The following is a 20,039-nucleotide window of genomic DNA, read 5'->3' as shown; positions in this document are numbered from 1 at the left end:
CACATTTTGTAGTACTTTAAGGGGAGCTGGGGTCTAGTGGATAAGGTGTCGGCCGCTCAATCCAGGGGTTGTGGGTTTGAGCCCCACTGGGATCACGACCATGACTTCTCATATGACACCGGTATTGGCTTTTCCAGGAAGCAGACTCGAGAGTTGTTACAATAAGCTTGAAGCTTTCATCACAATCGAGCTACAGCAAATTAGTATAAACTAAGATCGGTTGCTTGATACATATCGTATTATAAAGGCGGTCTTTAAACTAAGAGAGACTACTCAGTTATACTTTAGTGAAATTCGCTTATAAATTATCTACCCTTTGCTTCTTATATGTTATTTGCAGATTACATACATGTAATTTATATAATAAATGGCTTGTAGACGGTAGTTTCGTCATCACTAGGATAAATTCAATTTCGAATGCTAACCATTTTTGAAGAGTTCAAAAATAAGGAGGAGGAAAAAATAGTGCGTGTGCCATGGCGTAAGTTATATAAAATTTCTCATAGTTTTACCATTATTTAGCAATACCCGTGCATTGCTTTCTTTTCTACATCCAGGCGGTAAAATGCTTTTGTTTTTCAACACATAGTTTAAGCCTTGATGATTATACCTGGGTTTGGGTCTGTGCAAAATTCCTATAGTATAAATTACCTATAAACAAAGTTATGGCAAATTGAATATTTGCAGTTTATACGTCTCAGATGTAAGTTTAAGACTTTAGACGTTGATGAATACGGGCCCTGAACTTATACTTATACTTTAGTATGTCAATTATTATTACTTTGTTTTTCATTTATTATACTGAAACTTTGCACAAATGTGTATGATTTAAGGATTATTCGCGTTAAACCACACTGGGACTTCATGCAAATCCTTGAATTGCGCCAGAATCACCATCAAACAGCACAGCAATGTTTTATCATTTATACCAGGACGTCGTGTTCCCGCCATTTTGCACGTAGTGATTCGCGAAACGGACGTTACGTCAATGTTTTACAAAATGAATAGACAACTCAAGGAATAACACCGCTTCAAATGTAACGTACAAAATGTCACAAACTGAGTCGTTAGAAGAGCTTGTAGATAATTGTCATATCGAAACAACACAGGTGACTCTGCAAGGATCTGCATCAACACCGATTTCGACAATTTTCGCATTTACAGGCAATGGAAAAACAAGAAGAGCGAAATCAAACGCAATTTGTCGATTTTCAACAAACATAGAAGAAAGAAAACGAAAGAAGCAACACTATCTCATTCCAATCGGAAGTGTGAAAGAAACAGGAAGTCCTTACCAGATGCCAAGGTGGGTTGATGTTGCCTCCATTATTAACCAAGGTACAGATACTCATAAAAATATAGACTTACTCAAAGCAAGAGAAAACGAGCATTTAATGACTCTGAGTTCGGGGACTTTAACATCAGTGTTGACGAAACTGAAGTCGTACTCTGTGCTTCCGGTAAAAAATCCCATGCTTACACTAGAAGAACTGATGCAGTTTCATGCGAATATAAATGCTAAAGTTTTTCAAGAGACTCACGCTAAATTCGTTTGCGCGAATATTATGATGGCACTGCGGTTTCTTCACGAACACAAAATATTCCACGGATCCATTTGCCCACGAAAGATCGTGTTTAATGAAAAGGGATATCCGTGTTTGACTGGTTTTGGCACAGCAGACATCATCGATGACCGTCAAAGCCGTCCTCGCGAGCGAACACAGTTCGAATATACAAGCCCAGAGCAAATGTATTGGGAATACATCACTGAGGCGACAGACATCTATTCTACAGGGTGTGTCATCTATGCTTTCCTTTATGGCAGACCTCCACACCAAGGAAGCGACACGTTGGCAACTCGGCGCAACATGAACGATAAACATTTTGTAGTAGAATTTCCCCGAGATACACTTTCTCGTCAGGGAAAGAAGTTTATCTCGAAATGCATAAGAAAGAGGGAATCGCGAAGATACAGTATTCTCGAAACAAAAAACATGTTTGAAGACATTTCTTGGTTTTCTGGCTTGAATGAAGACAAATTGTACAAGCAGGTCATCCCATCACCTTTGCTTAGTGCCATTCAGAAGACATCAAGTGCCAAATCTGAAATATAATGTGAACATATGATATAGGTATAATAAATCTTCCAGATTATTACATATATTTTACTTTTTATATCTCATAAACGGAGCACGGCGAACAAAGTTACTGTTGTTTGGTCCGTCTTTTCCGTAACAAGGATTTACTTAGAATACTATTCAAGACAATTTTTGATAATGAAATATTGTGACAAAATTTTCAAGATATCTCAAGTTAGAAAGTGTAAAACGTTTGAAAATTTTGAAAACAAAAACGTTTGCCATAAAATCATCATTTTCCTCTGCTAAATAACGACGTCAACTTCTATGTGTAATCCTGAGTAAAAAAGAAAATACAGGAAATTTGCAAAAGGTGAAAATGTTACATTTGATCTTTGACATTCAAAGTTCTTGAAAAACTTGGGAAAAGTCAATAGTATCAATATTATTTAAGATATCTTATGAATTCTACGCCCCGTCCCACCCCTGGAGACCTACTAGTATTTAGAATGATATATTTGAAAATCTACCTTTTACGGATATCGTGGATCAAACATTTAAAGATGTACTTTAAAGGTCCAATACTAAGGAAAGTGAACATTTTAATTTCTTTTAAAAAGCACAGAAACTATTTCATTTTATTGGAAAATGAAAGTTGGTATGTAGAAATTCGAAATAAATCGCAGTATATGTACAATTATTTTTCTATGAAGTATGAAGAAAGTTAAAAAGACCTGGGGGTCATTCTGTCGATTCATTGAAATTTCAACATAATACACATACATTTCTTTGAGTTCCAAAGACCTTCTGTAAATTTTGACCTGCCAATCTTCATTATTTAGTGTCTTGCAGAAGTCTATGCACTGGCTATGAAAAAAATTGCCAACTTACTTTCTCTTAGTAATGGACCTTTAAGCGTTTTATATCAAGCAGCTAAATGTTAACCAAACAACACACTTTTCATCAGTCAACTGAATTTGAATACGGTGTCCCATGATTGCGATTTTTTTCTTATTTTAAGGATAACATGGTGTAATAGCCATATTTCATATCTTGTAACTGGATGGTAATATTTAAATGAAATTTGGTCACTTTAAAGACATTCAAAATTAAAAACGTTTCACCGAGAGATTTTTCAAATTTTATCATGTTTTGGGGGAGATAATCGTTATTGAAGTTAACATTGATGCCTATGGGAAATATATAATTTCTTTGATTATGAGAATCTGAACATGAGTTTCGAGAAAATTTTGAGGTAGAAAGCTGCATTATATGATTCTGATAAAAATATTAAAAAGAAATTCAAAATTTCCCGTAGGGAAAAGGAGGAAATTATTATTTTCTAGTTTCCAGGGAGATAACTCATGAAAAACCAAAATTATCAGGGGAGGTAATGAAAAGGATTTTTTTTGAGAACTTCTGTCACTACATAACTTGTCAATATGCACCCTATTTCTATCGTTTGACATTTTCAAAGCTTACATTATCAAGTTGTTTGTACGCTTTTGGTGAAATTAAGGCCTATTACGGGAAGTAATCCTTAAGTGTAAATGCATATATAATCAATCTGTATTCAGGGAAAATATGATAATTCTAAACCGTTCCTTATAGTGTATAATAGACCTCCAGATGCAAGTCAACTACGGATAGACACTTTTGAACAGACACCATATAAAGTTGATCGCTTAAATTTTGAAACTCATATTCTTGGGCACATTAACATTAAGTACATACCTAACAAAATATCAAACCATTTTGCAAATAAAAAAATGGCAAGATGTGCTATTTAAATCTGGCTTGACACAGTCAACTTACTTACTCACACTTTTACACTGGACAGCTCGACTATCACTGATCACATTAACACAGCTAGATGCGACCTAATTACCGAAGTATTAGTACCAGCTTATAGTATAAGTGATCACTTCCCAGTATGTTTTACAAGATCACTAAAACATACAAAAACTAAAAACCAAAATGAAACACATAAAACTATAACTTATAGATCGTTTTAAAAAGTTGATGAAGTGAAATGAACTCTCTATTGCGCCATTTGATACTATTGAAAGGACTATTTTAATAGTATATTAAAATATTTAATTAATGACGACAGCGCCTTGTATTTAGTTCGTCCATACCTTCTAATTTATTTCTTTCATCGAGGTTCATTGGTCAAGCTTCATGTATAATACGGTCAATTTCATTGGTCATCATTACGTATTTAAGAGGCCCGCCGGGGTTTTCGCGCCAATTAGTAGTTTCTTTGTCAGAAGTGTCACAAGCAGAAAAGTTTTATAGTAGTAGTTAATCAAATTAAGAAAAAATTATAAAGGATTTTTAACTGGTTGCATTTATAAAACGAAGATAATGTAGTACAAAACAGGAGGAAATTGTGGAGTGTTATTTAGGGAACGAACATTGATGTCCCAAGAACTGTAAGAACTTTTGTTTTAAATTTGTACGTTGTGCAATATCTGTTGAAAAGCACTCAACGATGAATAGTGATAAGTTGAGAAAAGGCACCAGAAAAGATTATAAACGTATGCAAGAAGGCCCCGCAGAAGACGAGTTGTCGTCTAGCAGTATGCAAATGGCTACCGGCGAAAACGAAGGACGGGCCTTACCGGCTTTTACATCACCAGGAAAAATCGGTTTGATAGAAGAAATTCCTGAAGGTCCAGAAATCGCTTCAGGATATGAATCTGACGATGCGGAGACGATGAAAAAAGAACTAGCGCTATTAGAGCAAGAAGAGAGTAGACTGCGAAAGTTGAACGAGAAGGCAGTGCTACGCCAGAAACTGGAGGAGAAACGAGCGGAAGTGAAGAAATTACAAGGTTTGTCAATTTCTAAACACATTAACGTTCCAGATATCAGTGTCAGCTCCAGTAAATTAACTTTAAACGACTTGAGACAATCTAAACCTCTTAAAAAGATAGTCAAGAAAGAAAATCAGGCCTTAGGCTTAGACGAGACAAGTGAGAGTGACACTGATTCGGACAGTTCAAGTAGTTCGGACAGTACAACATCTAGTGGTGAAGAAGAAACAGAAAGTATGCAAGTGGGTACAGTTAATGTTAAGAAAAATAAGAAAAAGAAAAAACATAAAAAACACTCAAAAAAATCTGGTATTGCAATAAAATCATCAGATAAAGTAAAAATCGGCAAAAATATCCACATTCGCAGTTACGTTATGAGTTTGTCAACCAACACATGTCTTTTCACAGTTTAGATTTACATTTATTTGTAGCAGGGGAACTTGAAATAATTTCTGACAAAAAGATAAAGACTGAAGAGAAAGCTGGTCGTCTTGCACTTCTTAAAAGAATGATGTATTTACATGCTACACATGATTTTAAGCTGTTAAAATCATATTATGCAGCAGTATTAAGAGAAATAGAGCTAGGAAGTAAGTCATGGGCAGATGATTTTACGTATTTAGAGATTGTTATACTAAATAATAGCTCTTCAGCAAACAAGGGCTTCATACATCAGAGCGCCAGGCTCCAAAAAACTCAAATGTCAGCCGCAAACAAAAGTCCGAAACAATCAATCGAACAAAACGAAGAGGCTCAAGTCTGGTTTTGCTCGCTTTATCAGCGAAATAGATGTAATCACAAAAATGCTCATACTACAGTAGTTAAAGGTAAACTTAAGTATGCTCAGCATATTTGTGCTACATGCTGGCAAAAGGACAAGGTTAAATTACAACATCCTGAAAGCTCCACATCTTGCCCACATACTTTAGCCTGACTTGGTCAATTAGATATACAAATGACAAAGGGGATAGTGTAGTAGACATTTTCTTACCAAAATATTGCGTACAAAGAGAAAAACAGAAAGTTGTATTAAATAACACAGAGTCTCATATATGCAATCATGCGCAATCCTGTCAAATTTGCAGTGAAATAAAACATTGCAAATCCTTTGCACAAGTAAAGGAAAAAATCAGGTTACACGAGACAGTAAAAAAATCTGGAAAATATAATTTCGAAAAATGTCGAATCAGGGTAAATGAACGTATTAATACTAAATATATGCGCACTATGTTGAAGTTATTCAGTTATTCTGATTTGATAGTTTGTGATTTCCTAGAGTTTGGTTTTCCTTTAGGCTTCTCAGGGAATGAAAATTCTTTTTCGCCAACCAAAAATATTTGGAAGTACAAGAATTATAAAGGGGCAAATGAATTTCCAAATGAAATACAAAAATATTTGGTTAAAGAAGCTGAGGCTTCAGCTATAATAGGACCATTTAAAGATAATCCATTTTCAAACAATTTGCTTATTTCGCCATTGAACACAGTACCAAAAAATCAATGGAAAGAAGAATTATATTGGATTTGAGTAGTAGTACATCAAATGCAGTGAATGAATTTATTGACAAAGACTGGTATCTTGGTGAACCCGTCTCGCTATTATATCCAAAAATTGATGATTTTGTTAGCATGATTATTGCCAAAGGTCAGGGGTCATTGATGTATAAAAAAGATTTAAAACGAGCATACAGACAAATCAGCATTTGTCCGTCACAATACAATTTAGTATCCTTTGTATGGAAAAAAACATGTATTTTTGTGATACAGTTCTTTCAATGGGTTTACGGAGTGCTGCAGCTATTTGTCAGAGAGTAACTAATGCAGTATCTTTCATTTTATTTAACTTAGGAATAGCAGTACTAAACTATTTAGACGATTTTGCTGGTGTAGAGAAACCAAACTTGGCTCAAGCAGCTTATTTAACTCTTGGGAAAGTTCTTGTACAGTGTGGTATTGAGGAGTCCTTAGACAAAGTTGCCCTCCTTCAAATGTAATGTCATTTTTAGGTGTTTTGTTTAATACACTGAAGATGACTATGGAAATAACCCCAGAACGTCTGCAAGAAATTATGCAGTTGGTTACGGCTTGGTCAGACAATCGAAAGCATCATTAAAAGAAATACAGTCATTGTTAGGAAAGCTAAATTTATAGGAGCTTGTGTCAAATCTAGTAGGGTGTTTATAAGTAGAATGTTAAACTGGTTGAGAGAATTGCATGGATTGGAAAAAGTAGTTCACATGATATTCCAGTTGAAGTTAGGAAAGACTTGTTGTGGTGGAATTGTTTTTTACCATTATATAACGGTGTCTCCTTGATGTCTTTAGGCTCCTGGTCTGAACCTGATGCAGTCTTTTCATCAGATTCTTGTTTAGAAGCATGTGGCGGGTTCTGGAAAGGTCACTTTTTTCACAAACGTTTCCCTGAGCACATTTTGCAGAGAAATTTGCATATTAGCAGTTTAGAAATGTTATCTCTGGTAGTTTGTATACATTTATGGGGAAAATATTTCAAGCATAACAAAATGCTTGTACTTTGTGATAATCAGTCAGTGTGTATTACTTTAAATACAGGGAAAGCACGTTGCCCTTTCTTACAATCTTGCCTTAGAGAAATATGTTTTTGTGCAGCTGTTAATGAATTTGAAATTAAAGCTCAGTTTTTACCATCTCAGGAAAATCGCATTGCAGACCATTTATCTAGATGGCATTTAGACCAAATGCATGAGGAGCAATTCAGACAGTTGACTCAAGGCTTTGATTTGTTAGAATGGGAAGTCTATGAGTCAGACTTCAAATTTTTGAATGATTGGTAACTCCGTCTTACCTATCATGGTGTGTTTATCTTGACAGATGAGAAGTTCAGTTTCTGTGATTTTAACCTGTTTTTAGTTTTATTTTGTTTGTCGATTGTATGATTGATGTATATTTTCAGAATCTCAGCTGACTGTTCTGAAGAAAGATTTAAAAGATACAAACAAAAGGGCTTATGCCGAGGGTTCAAGAAGGAACCTTAAAATTCAATGGGAATCATTTATGTTGTTCTGTACTTATTTCAGTCTGAATTATTTACCAGCCAGTACAACTACACTTCAACTTTACACACAGTTTCTCAGTAGATCTTTTAAATCTACTGATAGTATTAAGAATTATATCAGTGGAGTCAGAACTATACACTTGTTATTAGGGTACAGTGTTGATCACTTAAATTCCTTTTTAATAAATTTGTCGTTAAAAGGCATAGCAAAGTTTAATCTGCATATGGTCAAAAGGGCTGAACCAATGACTCCAGATATTTTAGAAAAAATTTACACGGTGTTAGATTTTTCTTGTACAGATAATCTGGGTTTTCTGGTGTTTATTCTTGTTTGCATTTTTTCTTATGACAAGAAAATCAAACTTGGTCCCTACTCATACAAAAGATTTAATTAAACCTAAATTTCTTTTAAGAAAAGATGTGGAAAGATCTGGAATGAATTTAATAGTCCATATGAAATGGACAAAGACCATTCAAGCGGGTGAAAGAGAATTATTGACTCCTTTAACTGTCATACCAGATTCAGTCTTGTGCCCAGTTAAGGCATTCAATGAAATGGTTGAAAAAATACCAGCCTCAGGTGGGTCTCCACTTTTCATTTTAAGGTCAGGCAAAGTTGTTTCCTACAATTTATTTCTATCAAAGTTAAGGTCTGTAATTAAGGATATTGAGTTAGATCCAAAACAGTTTTCAACTCATTCCTTTAGAAGAGGTTTAGCAACTCTAGCATTCAGACTTGACATTCCAGCAGATCTCATTCAGCTTATGGGAGACTGGCGTTCCGATGCGTATAAGAATTACATTCAATATTCTCTTTGTGACAAAGTTAAAGTTTCACAGTTTATAAGTCAGAATATTAAGAAGCATCATAAATAGGAAATAATTTAGTTAAAAGCAGTATGTGATCTGACATCAGAAAATTATTATATGGAATTTCCGTCTTACAGAGGAAATGTTCTGGTGATCAGTTGAAAGTGTTAACCTATTTTACATTATGTCCGCATAAAGTGTGTTTGACACATTGGGTAATTTAAATATAAAGAATTTGATAAATAACTTTTCATAATAGCCTAGAGAAAATTGCTCTGCTACTTACATTTTCTTACAATCTGTTTCTTATGTTCAACTTGTGGGGAATTTCTGTCTTAACAGAGGAAATTTTCTGTGGTCAGTTGGATGTTTTAACCTTCTGCGCAGAGTTTTCCTCGTTAGATGATTATAAGTAAATGAGGATTGTTAAAGATAGATTCATTAACATTTGAAAGTAGGTAGTAAAATTTTGTTGAATAGTTGATCATACTCATTATTGTGTTATATATGAATAATCTTATGTACATATTCATATTATACTTTTACTAAAATATACCTTTCTCATTGCAGATGTTGTTCGAAGAGTCGTTATATTAGGAGATTCAATTGTAAAGTTTTTACCACCGATCGAGGGAGTTACTGTGCAGTCCTTTCCAGGAGCTACAGTTGGTAAATTGTCATTCCTGGTTAGCAAAAAGAGAGTTAATTTATATGATAAACATTTTATCATTTTACACGTGGGTACCAATAATATCAGTAACCAGGATTCACTGGCTTCTATGTCTTCCGATTTCTCAAATCTGATTGCCGCAATTAGAACTGAGAATCCTTCTATTCGTATAATAGTATCTTCAGTACTTCCTCGTCCGGTGGATCATGAGATAACAGAAAGTTGTATAAAAGAATATAACCGCTTTTTAGAAGATATTCTAGCTGCTGATCTAGACTTTAAGTTTATTCGCTCATACAGACCATTTTGTTTTAAAGGTTCTGTGAAACGTTACTTGTTCGCTAAATTAGACGGAGGCCTTCATTTAAATTCTGAAGGTGCAAATCGGTTAAGACATTTCTTTTTGAGAGTTATTTCGACTCTTTCATAAAATCAGCAGTCTAAAACTAATACAGTATTTGCAATCCTTAATTACAACATATTTGAAATCTTTTTGGTCTCAATTGTAGATTTCACAGTCTCAAGTCATTGTTATTAAGGTAAAGAAGAACTGTTTCTTAAGTTATTGTTTTGCTTTTGCTTTGTTTTATTGGCTGTTATTTGGCGGGTGTTAATGGAATTTGGACAGTTTAGTTAAACACTTGAACTTTACCTTACAAATGGATTCCATTTCCATAAGTTGAACTTGTGATTATTACTAAGTAAGCAGTTGTAGCTTATTTATAATCTGTCTTTGTTTATTGAATCATTTGATCAAATATATTTTGAATTGTGACACATCTTAAGATCATTAAATTTATTAATATCTTTGGTATTGTTGTTTCTGAGTAGTAGTTTTAAGCCAGGAGTTAATTGGACTATTTTAATAGTATATTAAAATATTTAATTAATGACGACAGCGCCTTGTATTTAGTTCGTCCATACCTTCTAATTTATTTCTTTCATCGAGGTTCATTGGTCAAGCTTCATGTATAATACGGTCAATTTCATTGGTCATCATTACGTATTTAAGAGGCCCGCCGGGGTTTTCGCGCCAATTAGTAGTTTCTTTGTCAGAAGTGTCACAAGCAGAAAAGTGAAATGAACTCTCTATTGCGCCATTTGATACTATTGAAACAGCGAATGACCACAACCTGTCTTTACAATTATTCTATATTATTAATGATGTTCTTTCAAAACATGCACCTTTAAAAACAAAAAGAGTTAAGCGTGATACCCAGCCAACATGGTTTAAAGAAGAAATAAAACATGCGATTTTTCAAAGAGACCACCTGCATAAGAATAAAAAAATTTAAAAGTATGAAATTCTGCGCAATAAGGTTTTCAGATCAGCAAATCAAATCCATTCCTTCTTTAAGAAAACTAACATCATTCACAATACTCAATCAGGATTTAGACAGTATCATTCATGACATACAGCACTAACTTGACTAATAGAAGCATGGCTTTGGGATATAGATTCTGGTAAATATGTCGGAACTGTATTTTTAGATCTACGAAAAGCTTTTGATCTTGTTGATCATAACATTTTATTGCATAAATTGAAACTTTATCATTTTTCAGCTAAAGTGTTGAATTTTTCAAGTCATATCTATCAAACAGAACCCAAATGATAAAAATGAGAAACACCAAATCTAAAAGAATGCTTGTAACCTCTGGAGTTCCTCAAGGTTCTATTTTTGGCCCTCTTTTATTCTTATTATACATCAATGATATCGCTATAGCTTCAAAGAACCCACCATTTCCATGCGTTGTCCGGGGAGGACCCCAAAATGCCACTCGCATGTATACACCAAAATAAAAATATAAATCTAACGATGGAGAATTTAGTTTTTAGAAAATTATTCGAGTAAGCTCACGCCCACATTTACCGTTCTTTTACGTTGTGTTTTAATGATATCTGTGATGGACTCTCGAAACCTCTCACATTTAGAGAAAAAATCTTTTTTTACCCGGGAAATATTTATCTAAGACCCCTACAACACGCACAGAATTCATTTATGTTTATGTGGGATGTTTAAAAAATATCTAGGTAGATGACCCACGTGCCATCCTCACATTTATACTTCGTTTTACAGAATTCAACATTTTGTGTGCTTTAAAAAACCTCGGTGGATTATCCGTCCGACAACACTAGCACATTAAAACAATAAAACAATACAATTATATTGCATAGGAAGTGTCGTTTGAGGCCACTTCCACACACTCAGGAATCTACAATTTGTTGTTTTTTTATACGAAAAATATATCTTGGAAGGGGAACTCCGAACCCCCTCTCCCACCATTTTTACAGGAGACATTCTCTCTTTTTAACTCTCTCTTTTGCGCGTAATGTAAAAATGAGCAGAACCCCTGATGTAGCAAAAAAAAAAACTACCAAAAATGAGCTCCATTCCATGATCCTTAATATATCACTGGCATATGTACCCTTGCAACGCATTTTGTCGCTACCAAACCTCGGCCGAATTTTGGTAGTGGCTACCATTCTGACGTGTAACACACCTTTATATAGAGAAATATGGCGCTTTTGAATGGTGCCCTTCTGAAATATTTCAGACTTTATATAGCAATGGTCATTTCGTACCATTCTTGCCAAAAAAACAAAAAACAAGAGTCAACAAAAAACAACAACAAACAAACAGAAGGGCCTCCAACTTTGGTAAAAAGCGCTGTAACTACATAAACATTTTTTTTCCAACTCAAATTGATTCCAAAATCGACATGTAGGCTAAAGTCAGTACCTTGTCTTTTATGCGAATTGGTAGTTGTTAAATTCTGTAATGAATGCGAAATACGGCAAAATTCCATTTTCCATTTTAAGTTTTCACAACTTCTATAGTATCGGGGTAAAAACGCAAAAACGATTTTTTTTCATTTTAACGTTTTGCGTTTTAAAACGTGAAAATAATATTCCGTAAACCTACTTATCATGTATAAACCAAATGTTTTTCATTACCTGTAAGGTTGGACCCGGGAGTGACATTAAATCTTAGTTAAAGAGATAATTATGCAGAGATAATAATCCGTGTAAGAGTTATCTAGGTTTTCAATGTTTCGTATAAACGACGACGGCTTCAGATCGTTTAGTTTAAATATAAACATTATTTCATTGAAATTAGATAACATACTATATAAATGTTTCCTTTTAAGATATCTTTTTGAAACAAACTCGGAAGAGGGGCGCCCCTCTCCATCTCCCCTGCCACACACCCATCGTCGCCACACAATACAGTAACTTCATTTTCGAATCTCGATCTTGCTCATAATATAGAATGCCTACTACCGAGTTAGCAGGGGGTAAAATTTAAGCTTGTGTAAATGTATTAAGGTTTAGGAGTATATCACCAAAACACAGAAATATTTTATAAACGAATAACATCGTTACCAATATTTTACTTAACCATTACATGTTCTGCCGTACTGTCCCATACTGAAAATATTCTGAAAAAGTTGTCCCCCTTTGAAAATGAATGCCATTTGTAAAGAAATAAAAATAAACAATTGCTGAAAACTGTGTTCCACTTAATTATGTAAAATTTCAACACTCGCATGCGATTGCAAATGAATCAAAACTAACATGTGTAACAGTTCTTTGAAAATGGTGAGTTTTTGAAGGCGTTTGACTGCCCGGAAGTGGGTCCCATTTAGGAAGTCTTTTTTTCGGAATTCAATGTTTATTTTAGTATACTGACACTTGTTGTGTTGTTTTTGTAATGATATCGTGTATATTACTTATATTACTCTACAAAACAAGTGTCAGTATACTGATATAAGCATTGAATTCCGAAAAAAGAACTGTTTAAACAGGCCCCACTTCCAGACAGTCAAGCGCTTTTAAAAACTTACCATTTTCAAGGAACTGTTACACATGTTTGTTTTGATGCATTTGTAATAGCGTGCGAATGTTGAAATTTCACATAACTAGGTGGAACACAGTTTTCAGCGATTGTTTATTTTTATTTCTTTACAAATGGCATTCATTTTCAAAGGGGGACAACTTTTTCAGAATATTTTCAGTACGGGACAGTACGGCAGAACATGTAATGGTCAGGTAAAATATCGGTAACGATGTTATTCGTTTATAAAATATTTCTGTGTTTTGGTGATATACTCCTAAACCTTAAGTGTATTCATACATTGTTATATTCTTAAAATAAATTTTGCGTTAGTCACTGTGGGGAAACGGACACTGGATATAGCTAAGTAAATGATAAGTAAACAAACAAATGTGCAGTTGTTTTTCTTTACCAGAGGTAAGATCTTGCTGTATTAACGCTTATCTACCGTATCCACAAATGAAACCAGTGTTTGAACAAATAGCTGAATGCTAAATTTGGACTATGGTGTATTGTATAATGCTTACGATTTAGCAGTTAGCATACCATGAAAAATGTTACTTCAAATCTGAGATGATCACCTCGAAATTGACAGCATTTCGACAAATATTGTTATTTTTCAGATATACCCTTACAGATATTCACAATACTGTACTGGGGATAGGCGTATTATGTACTGAGGATAGTTTCCAAGTTGACAAAATGTGTATTGACGAAAGTATAAAAATTAGGACAAAAACCCTGTATTCTTATCGATAATAACACTGTCAAGTTATGTATAATATATGTTTATTTTGAACTTTTTCGTTTACTCCAGTCTTTAGAAATATTTAACATACGTAGGCTACGTCTAACACTAGTATCCAAATGGTGTGCAAGTTGTAAGCAAGACGTATCACCTTTTACCAGAGGCGGATAGGGCCAGGACAACAACCTTAATGCCATCTTTTTTACCAACTATTCGACTATTGATAAATTATCTACAAAATTACTTTACTTTCAAAATAACATCACACTGTATTCTAATTATGTTAATTTTTTTCGCAAAATGCCTTTTTTCATTGTGTAAAAATCGGGCAAAATCACAAGTTTGGGAAAAAGAAATTCGAGATCTACATTTTATACGGAAACGTTGCGTTTTTATGCACAGATATCCTGAAAGTTTCAAAACAATCTATTCATCAATAAAGTCATCGCTGTTCTTTAAAATTATATATAATATCAATGGTATAAAGAAATCAAGGCAAAACTTTATTACGGAAAAGATTGATAAACAGTAGTTTTTTTATTGCTGTATAGGTGATTAAGCAAACATTTCATATTGCTGGTACTTTCAGAGAAGTATCACTGAAGGATATAGTTTCTTTAAAAAGAAACAAATACAGGGAATCTCCCACAGAACGGGTTTACGGTGCATTTTTATTGTACAAAATGATTTCACTATTTTCCTTTTACTGAAATTATGAAGCTGAAACTGTTTACATATTCTGGCTAAAAGCACCTCGATTTTAAAAGAAATTACTGAGGAAAAACCGTAGTTCTACTTTAATTAACAATGACTTTGATCCATGCTCTCCAAAATCAACGTCTATATGCAAGCTGCTTAAATATCAAGGTTGGTTGCAATACATAATTTCTCTCTATAGTTAAAGAGTAGGGAGCATTTTTCTGTTCTAAGTAACAACATCGTCCCAAGAGACCAAAAACGTACAGCACGGTCTTAGAAAAAGCGTCACGTGTACGAATTTGGTCAGAAAAGCAGACGAAAAGACAGACGAACATACCGAGAGGTCAGAGTGAAACCTTTTTCAAGTACATGCAAATAAAAAAAAAAGCTCTCATCCCTCGAAATGAACAACAATGAAACCATATCCCACGACTTTACGTTGAGGTAAAAAGCCGTAATCATTATCACAGTCTCATTATTCAAAATACATCGTTACTATCCTCAGTCCACTTAATAGCTATCCTCTCTGCAGTTATTCATTTGCTTCGCCTATCCCCAGTACACTTTCAGGTCATCAAAAAGTATGAATATCTCCGTAACAACAAAACATATCGTATTGATATATTACACAATACTGGACGATGTAGTTACAATGAAATCGCTAGATTCAGTTTTTATTCTTATTTTCTATTTGTTGTTTTATGTTTGAAATCCTACCACATTACTAAACATTTCTGGGCAATCAGGCAACTTTCAGTGAGAATTGTGCCACTATATAAGAGGAGACATATTTCCATCATAGATGTATATTGCATAGGATCAAGCCATTCGAAACTCTTCGATTCTGATAAAAATATAACCATAAAATACAAAAAAAATGATGAAAAACTTACTGTGTGTCAGAATCAAACGTTTATTGATTTATCACTTTCTGAGCTATATCCGGTGTACGTTTCTCCACAGTGTTAGTACGGTGTTAGTGCTAAAATGTAAACTAAGTATTACTGTAGTGCAATATGTATAGGGCATTTGTCTGGTTGTAAAGAGTAAAATGGTTTGTAAATTGTTACACTCCGCTGTATTTTTATGTTTCGTCTTTGTTGCACTACTGCAAAAGTTGCAAAAGTTGTAACAAAAGTTGGTGAAATTGTTGGAACAAATGTGAAGTTAAACATAGATGGAGTTCCATACGAAGTTAACCAGTTTCTTGGAATACATTACGCTAAACCACCCGTGGGAGATCTCAGATTCCGGAAGCCGGAACCGTACGGAGAACTAAATTCTCCCTATCATGCTTCCAGCTATGGATATATTTGTTCACAGGTATACAACCCACTGGAACCGGTTTTCGGCACAGAGGATGAAGACTGTTTGCATCTGAATGTTTTTGTACCTGTAGGTCAAGAATCCGATGAAGCCAGTGGAAATGCGGTCATGGTCCGGATACATGGTGGAGCATTCATTCTTGGATCTTCGGAGGAGTTCGATCCAAAAGCGCTGTGTTCAGCTGGTAATGTAATTGTAGTAACATTCAACTACAGGCTTGGACCATTAGGTTTTCTCAGTACCAAGGATTCTAACTTGGTAAGTAATCTAGGACTTTGGGACCAGCATCTTGTGTTAAACTGGGTACGGGACAATATCGGGTCATTTGGCGGCGATACAAACAGAATTACCGTATTTGGTGAAGGCACGAGCGCTGTCAGTGCTGTTATACAAGGAACGTATCCCGGTAGTGTCGGACTGTTTCACAGAATTATTGCCGAGAGCGGATCACCCTCTGTGAGAGCAATGAACTGTTCAAGAAATTCTCGAGGCCAGGTGATGAATATAGCGGATCGATTGGGATGCACGTCAGACGACACCGCCAAAGTTCTTCAGTGTCTGCGAACCATACCATGGAGAAAATACATGGCTGAGGTGAATACAATGACCAAAAACTCCAAAAATATAGACAATATATCCTTTGATCCAGTTGTTGATGGGGATTTTTTAAAATATGATCCGAGAGAAATGACAAAAACACAAAATATATCAGAATTGGACGGCTTCAGATCATTTGATTTTCTTGGCGGGATGAACGCGTATGAGGGAGCCTCATCTGTCCCATATTTTGCTGAAACTGAAGATCCAGAACAATTTGAACCAACCCCTGACGATATGAAAAATTTATTATCGATCGCGACCGGACTGATGTACAACAAGACATTCCCAGACCCAGTTATGAAGATGATTGAATTTGAATATACTGACTGGTCCAATCCGTCAGACTTCCACAACATCCGGTTGCAGTATATGAGGATATTCGGAGACACAGCGATCGCCGTTCCAGCTGTGGAGTTTGGCCGTCTACATTCAACGTCTTTAAAATCCAAGACGTATATGTTCAAGTTCATGCCTGCTCCGACAAACCGGCATGTAATAACGCCAAGTTGGACTCCAGGTGCTGACCCCCGCGAGGAAACGAACTTTGTTTTCGGTGTGGAGGAATTACCTGATGTAACTGAATGGGAAAGGCAACTTTCGAAGCTTATGATGAAGTACTGGACCAACTTTGCAAAAACTGGGTAAATTTATCTATTCATATTTCAAAGTATTTTGTTTAAAATGTTCCGTCTTTCTTCTTTGATACTGAAGACTTTAAAGTCACAGAGACAGTGCAGTGTCATATATCGCTGATCCCATCATTAATACCAGAAGAACTTGGCTTCCGTGTGCTCCCACCTTTTGTTATAGACATGGGCGGGATCTTAGTGGAACCACCAGCTGGCGGCAACCAAGGTCAGCTGAATGGTCATCAGGATTATAGACACTGATTCTGGTATGCAAGGTATGTGGCCTATGGTTTGCGTATTGGCGGTAACGGGCCAATATACAAGACTGGACGATTGATAGACTTGCTTCTGTTTATCATAATAAGCTACTGTATAACTACTGTGCAGTAGTACATAGATTGCATGTGATATTTTTCACCTTTAGCAAACCAGTTCTCACCTTTATAAGTTTAGAAAGCCTGATTAAATAAGGGCTTAACAAAGTGATAAGATTCAACAGTATTTTTTAACAAATCAAGTTTTTTTTTTACAATTATATCTCATTTTTGCTGGATTTTTATAAAAAATAAAAGAAAATGCATTCAGGCACCTTTTAAAATTAATTAATAATTTTCAATAAAATGTATAATTGAATCATGTGTATTTTGAACAATTACACCTGTTTATTGTTGGATTTTATTATACTTGTCCAAATTTCTTTTTTATTTATCAAAAATGCAACAGAACGCTTCTTTAATTTCTAATAAAATCCAGCAATATGTGGCGTACGAGTGATTCGAAACCTGTACCCTTTTAGGAAGGACCGTCCTGATGAAAATCCCTTGGTCAGGTTTGTCTTGTGCAAACTTGTTATGAATCCCAATTCATTAGACATGTTTCATTGAACTAAGTTTAAAAGATAGTTTAAACATAAAGTCTTAACATATTTTCAGAAATCCAAACAGTCCTGTAAAGGCTGAGCCTGAATGGCCAGAGTATGAACTTGACACACAATACTACACATTACCAACTTTTAGTAACATCGATCTATTGGAAAATCGATAAATTTGCCTATATAAACAAAGAAGGAAAAAATCACTTAAACTTCAATAGAAAAAGTTCTATTTGGAAATCAAAAATTCGATACCCCACAAATTAAAGTTTAATTTATTCCGGATATTATGAATGTTTTTTTAAAAAATATTTTAATATTTGGTTGGTCCTTTTTGGCTTTAAATAGACCCAGCTCAGTTCATATAGACTCTGTAGGAAACGGATAAAAAAAATTAACTTTTTCAAATATAACAGATAAAATGAGATATTTTCCGCAAAAAATAAAAAATTCGATACCCCTAAAATGTAGAAAAATTATTAAATTTTCGTTATGTGTAATTTGTTTTAAATTTTATAATGGTTTGTTTGGTCCTTTTTGCATTTTAGTGTGTACAGTGAACATTTCTTAAAAAATTCCGGCATTTTCCGCCGTTATCCGTAAGTACTCGGAAGCTGTTACGGAAAATATTGTCGTCTGCTAGTCTGACTTTGGCGGTACAAAGTGTTATAGATTGTAGGCAACTTCACATTGACAAAAAAAAGAAGATTGTAATGAGAGAATTTAAAACAAAATAATTGTTGAACTCAGAAACGCCGAAACCTAGATCCGCTGTCGTTTAAAATAACACTATGGAGGATTTAGTCTTTAATTCGCAATTATAAATATACAAATGCTTTTTAATTTTCATCGCAAAATATACTTAAAGCAACTAATTCTCATGTGTTTCCGTAAAATATAGTCTGTCAGTAATTGAGTTTCAAAGCAGTCTTAAGAAATATATAACGATGATTAATTTATTAATTTCCAGATACCTATATTATTTTTTGCCGAACGATCTGGAGACTTTTTTATTGCCGTGGCGGTCCGGGTTCGATCTCCGACGCGGTCATCTTTTTTTCTTCATATGGGATTTTTTAATAATTTTTAAACAAAAAAAAAAAAAGAAGAAAGAAAAAAAGAAGTCATTTTCTATTATTCATAATATGACCAAACTTTAATTTGAAAGATAGCTTTGATGAACTGATAATTCTGCTTCTTTCCGAATTCTTTGTATATATTATTCTGTATTCTTAAATTAATGCATGTTTTTGGTACATTCTTTAATCATTCGTTTTAAAAAATTGCGATATCTATTATTTGATTTAATTGTAACAAATATCTTAAAATTACCCTTTGACTTTTATTGTGTATTACAATATTGCTTACGGGTAAACGATATCCGGTCAGTGTTGTTTCAAGGCGGGTCATAAAAGATATGTTACCCCACTTATTATAAGTGAGAGGTATTTTTATTGTTTTATGGGGTTTGCGTTGTAATATATGTTTTTCACTTTCTTCTGTCTTTATATAGTCTTTTCCCTTTCTTTCATGAAATTTGTTTTTACGATTTTTACCCTTATTTCATAAATCGTATGACAGTAGGAAGAATCAGTACAAATTTAGAATTCCCATCGTTAATAGGGTTGTTCCGTAAATATTTACTGAGTAAAGAACCTGGCCCAAATTTCACGAAAAATCTTAAGTTATTAATTAGTTAAGTCTGCTATTCTAAAATTGAGATATTGATGAAGTTATTGTTATTAAATGTTGTATTTTTTTTCTGTAACAATATATATTCAAGTTAAAGTATACTATGGTAGTAGTATTTTTCAGCAGTACTTATTCATGTCACGCAAATATGATATTTCTATTTAGGCACGAAATAAGAAACTAAATCCTTACCATGCTAAATTACAATAATGAACTTGTCTATCTTTCA

At 34.3% G+C, this 20,039-nt stretch overlaps 3 protein-coding genes across 4 annotated transcripts; all 3 read left to right on the top strand.

Moving 5' to 3' along the window:
• The first annotated feature begins 1,049 nt into the window (after nt 1-1,049).
• LOC123558504 (putative 3-phosphoinositide-dependent protein kinase 2) lies at nt 1,050-2,114 on the top strand. The gene has a single exon (XM_045350377.2). The coding sequence runs from the start codon at nt 1,050-1,052 to the stop codon at nt 2,112-2,114; it is 1,065 nt and encodes a 354-aa protein (XP_045206312.1).
• Nucleotides 2,115-4,146: 2,032 nt separating this feature from the next.
• On the top strand, nt 4,147-10,216 carry LOC123529329 (uncharacterized). Of its 2 annotated transcripts, XM_053543855.1 has the most exons (3): nt 4,147-4,915; nt 9,310-9,408; nt 9,919-10,216. In XM_053543855.1, the coding sequence occupies exons 1-3, from the start codon at nt 4,573-4,575 to the stop codon at nt 9,945-9,947; spliced, it is 471 nt and encodes a 156-aa protein (XP_053399830.1). In that variant the 5' UTR covers nt 4,147-4,572; the 3' UTR covers nt 9,948-10,216. The 2 variants fall into 2 exon arrangements, with proteins under 2 accessions (XP_053399830.1, XP_053399829.1); XM_053543854.1 differs by having other exon boundaries at nt 9,310-10,216.
• A 5,562-nt stretch (nt 10,217-15,778) lies between these two features.
• On the top strand, nt 15,779-16,688 carry LOC128557359 (bile salt-activated lipase-like). Its single transcript, XM_053544670.1, has 2 exons — nt 15,779-16,612; nt 16,668-16,688. The coding sequence occupies exons 1-2, from the start codon at nt 15,779-15,781 to the stop codon at nt 16,686-16,688; spliced, it is 855 nt and encodes a 284-aa protein (XP_053400645.1).
• Nucleotides 16,689-20,039: the final 3,351 nt, after the last annotated feature.

The sequence above is a fragment of the Mercenaria mercenaria genome, chromosome 5 (assembly GCF_021730395.1).
Source record: "Mercenaria mercenaria strain notata chromosome 5, MADL_Memer_1, whole genome shotgun sequence".
NCBI lineage: Eukaryota > Metazoa > Mollusca > Bivalvia > Venerida > Veneridae > Mercenaria > Mercenaria mercenaria.
This window is presented reverse-complemented; position numbering and strand designations above follow the sequence as displayed.

Bases quoted from the DNA above. Each gene is read 5' to 3' on its own strand.
- LOC123558504 (XM_045350377.2), top strand. From the start codon at position 1,050: ATGTCACAAACTGAGTCGTTAGAAGAGCTTGTAGATAATTGTCATATC.
- LOC123529329 (XM_053543854.1), top strand. From the start codon at position 4,573: ATGAATAGTGATAAGTTGAGAAAAGGCACCAGAAAAGATTATAAACGT. The intron at 4,916-9,309 runs GTTTGTCAATTT...TTCTCATTGCAG, and splicing joins GGAAGTGAAGAAATTACAAG to ATGTTGTTCGAAGAGTCGTT.
- LOC128557359 (XM_053544670.1), top strand. From the start codon at position 15,779: ATGTTTCGTCTTTGTTGCACTACTGCAAAAGTTGCAAAAGTTGTAACA. The intron at 16,613-16,667 runs GTGAATACAATG...CCTTTGATCCAG, and splicing joins GGAGAAAATACATGGCTGAG to TTGTTGATGGGGATTTTTTA.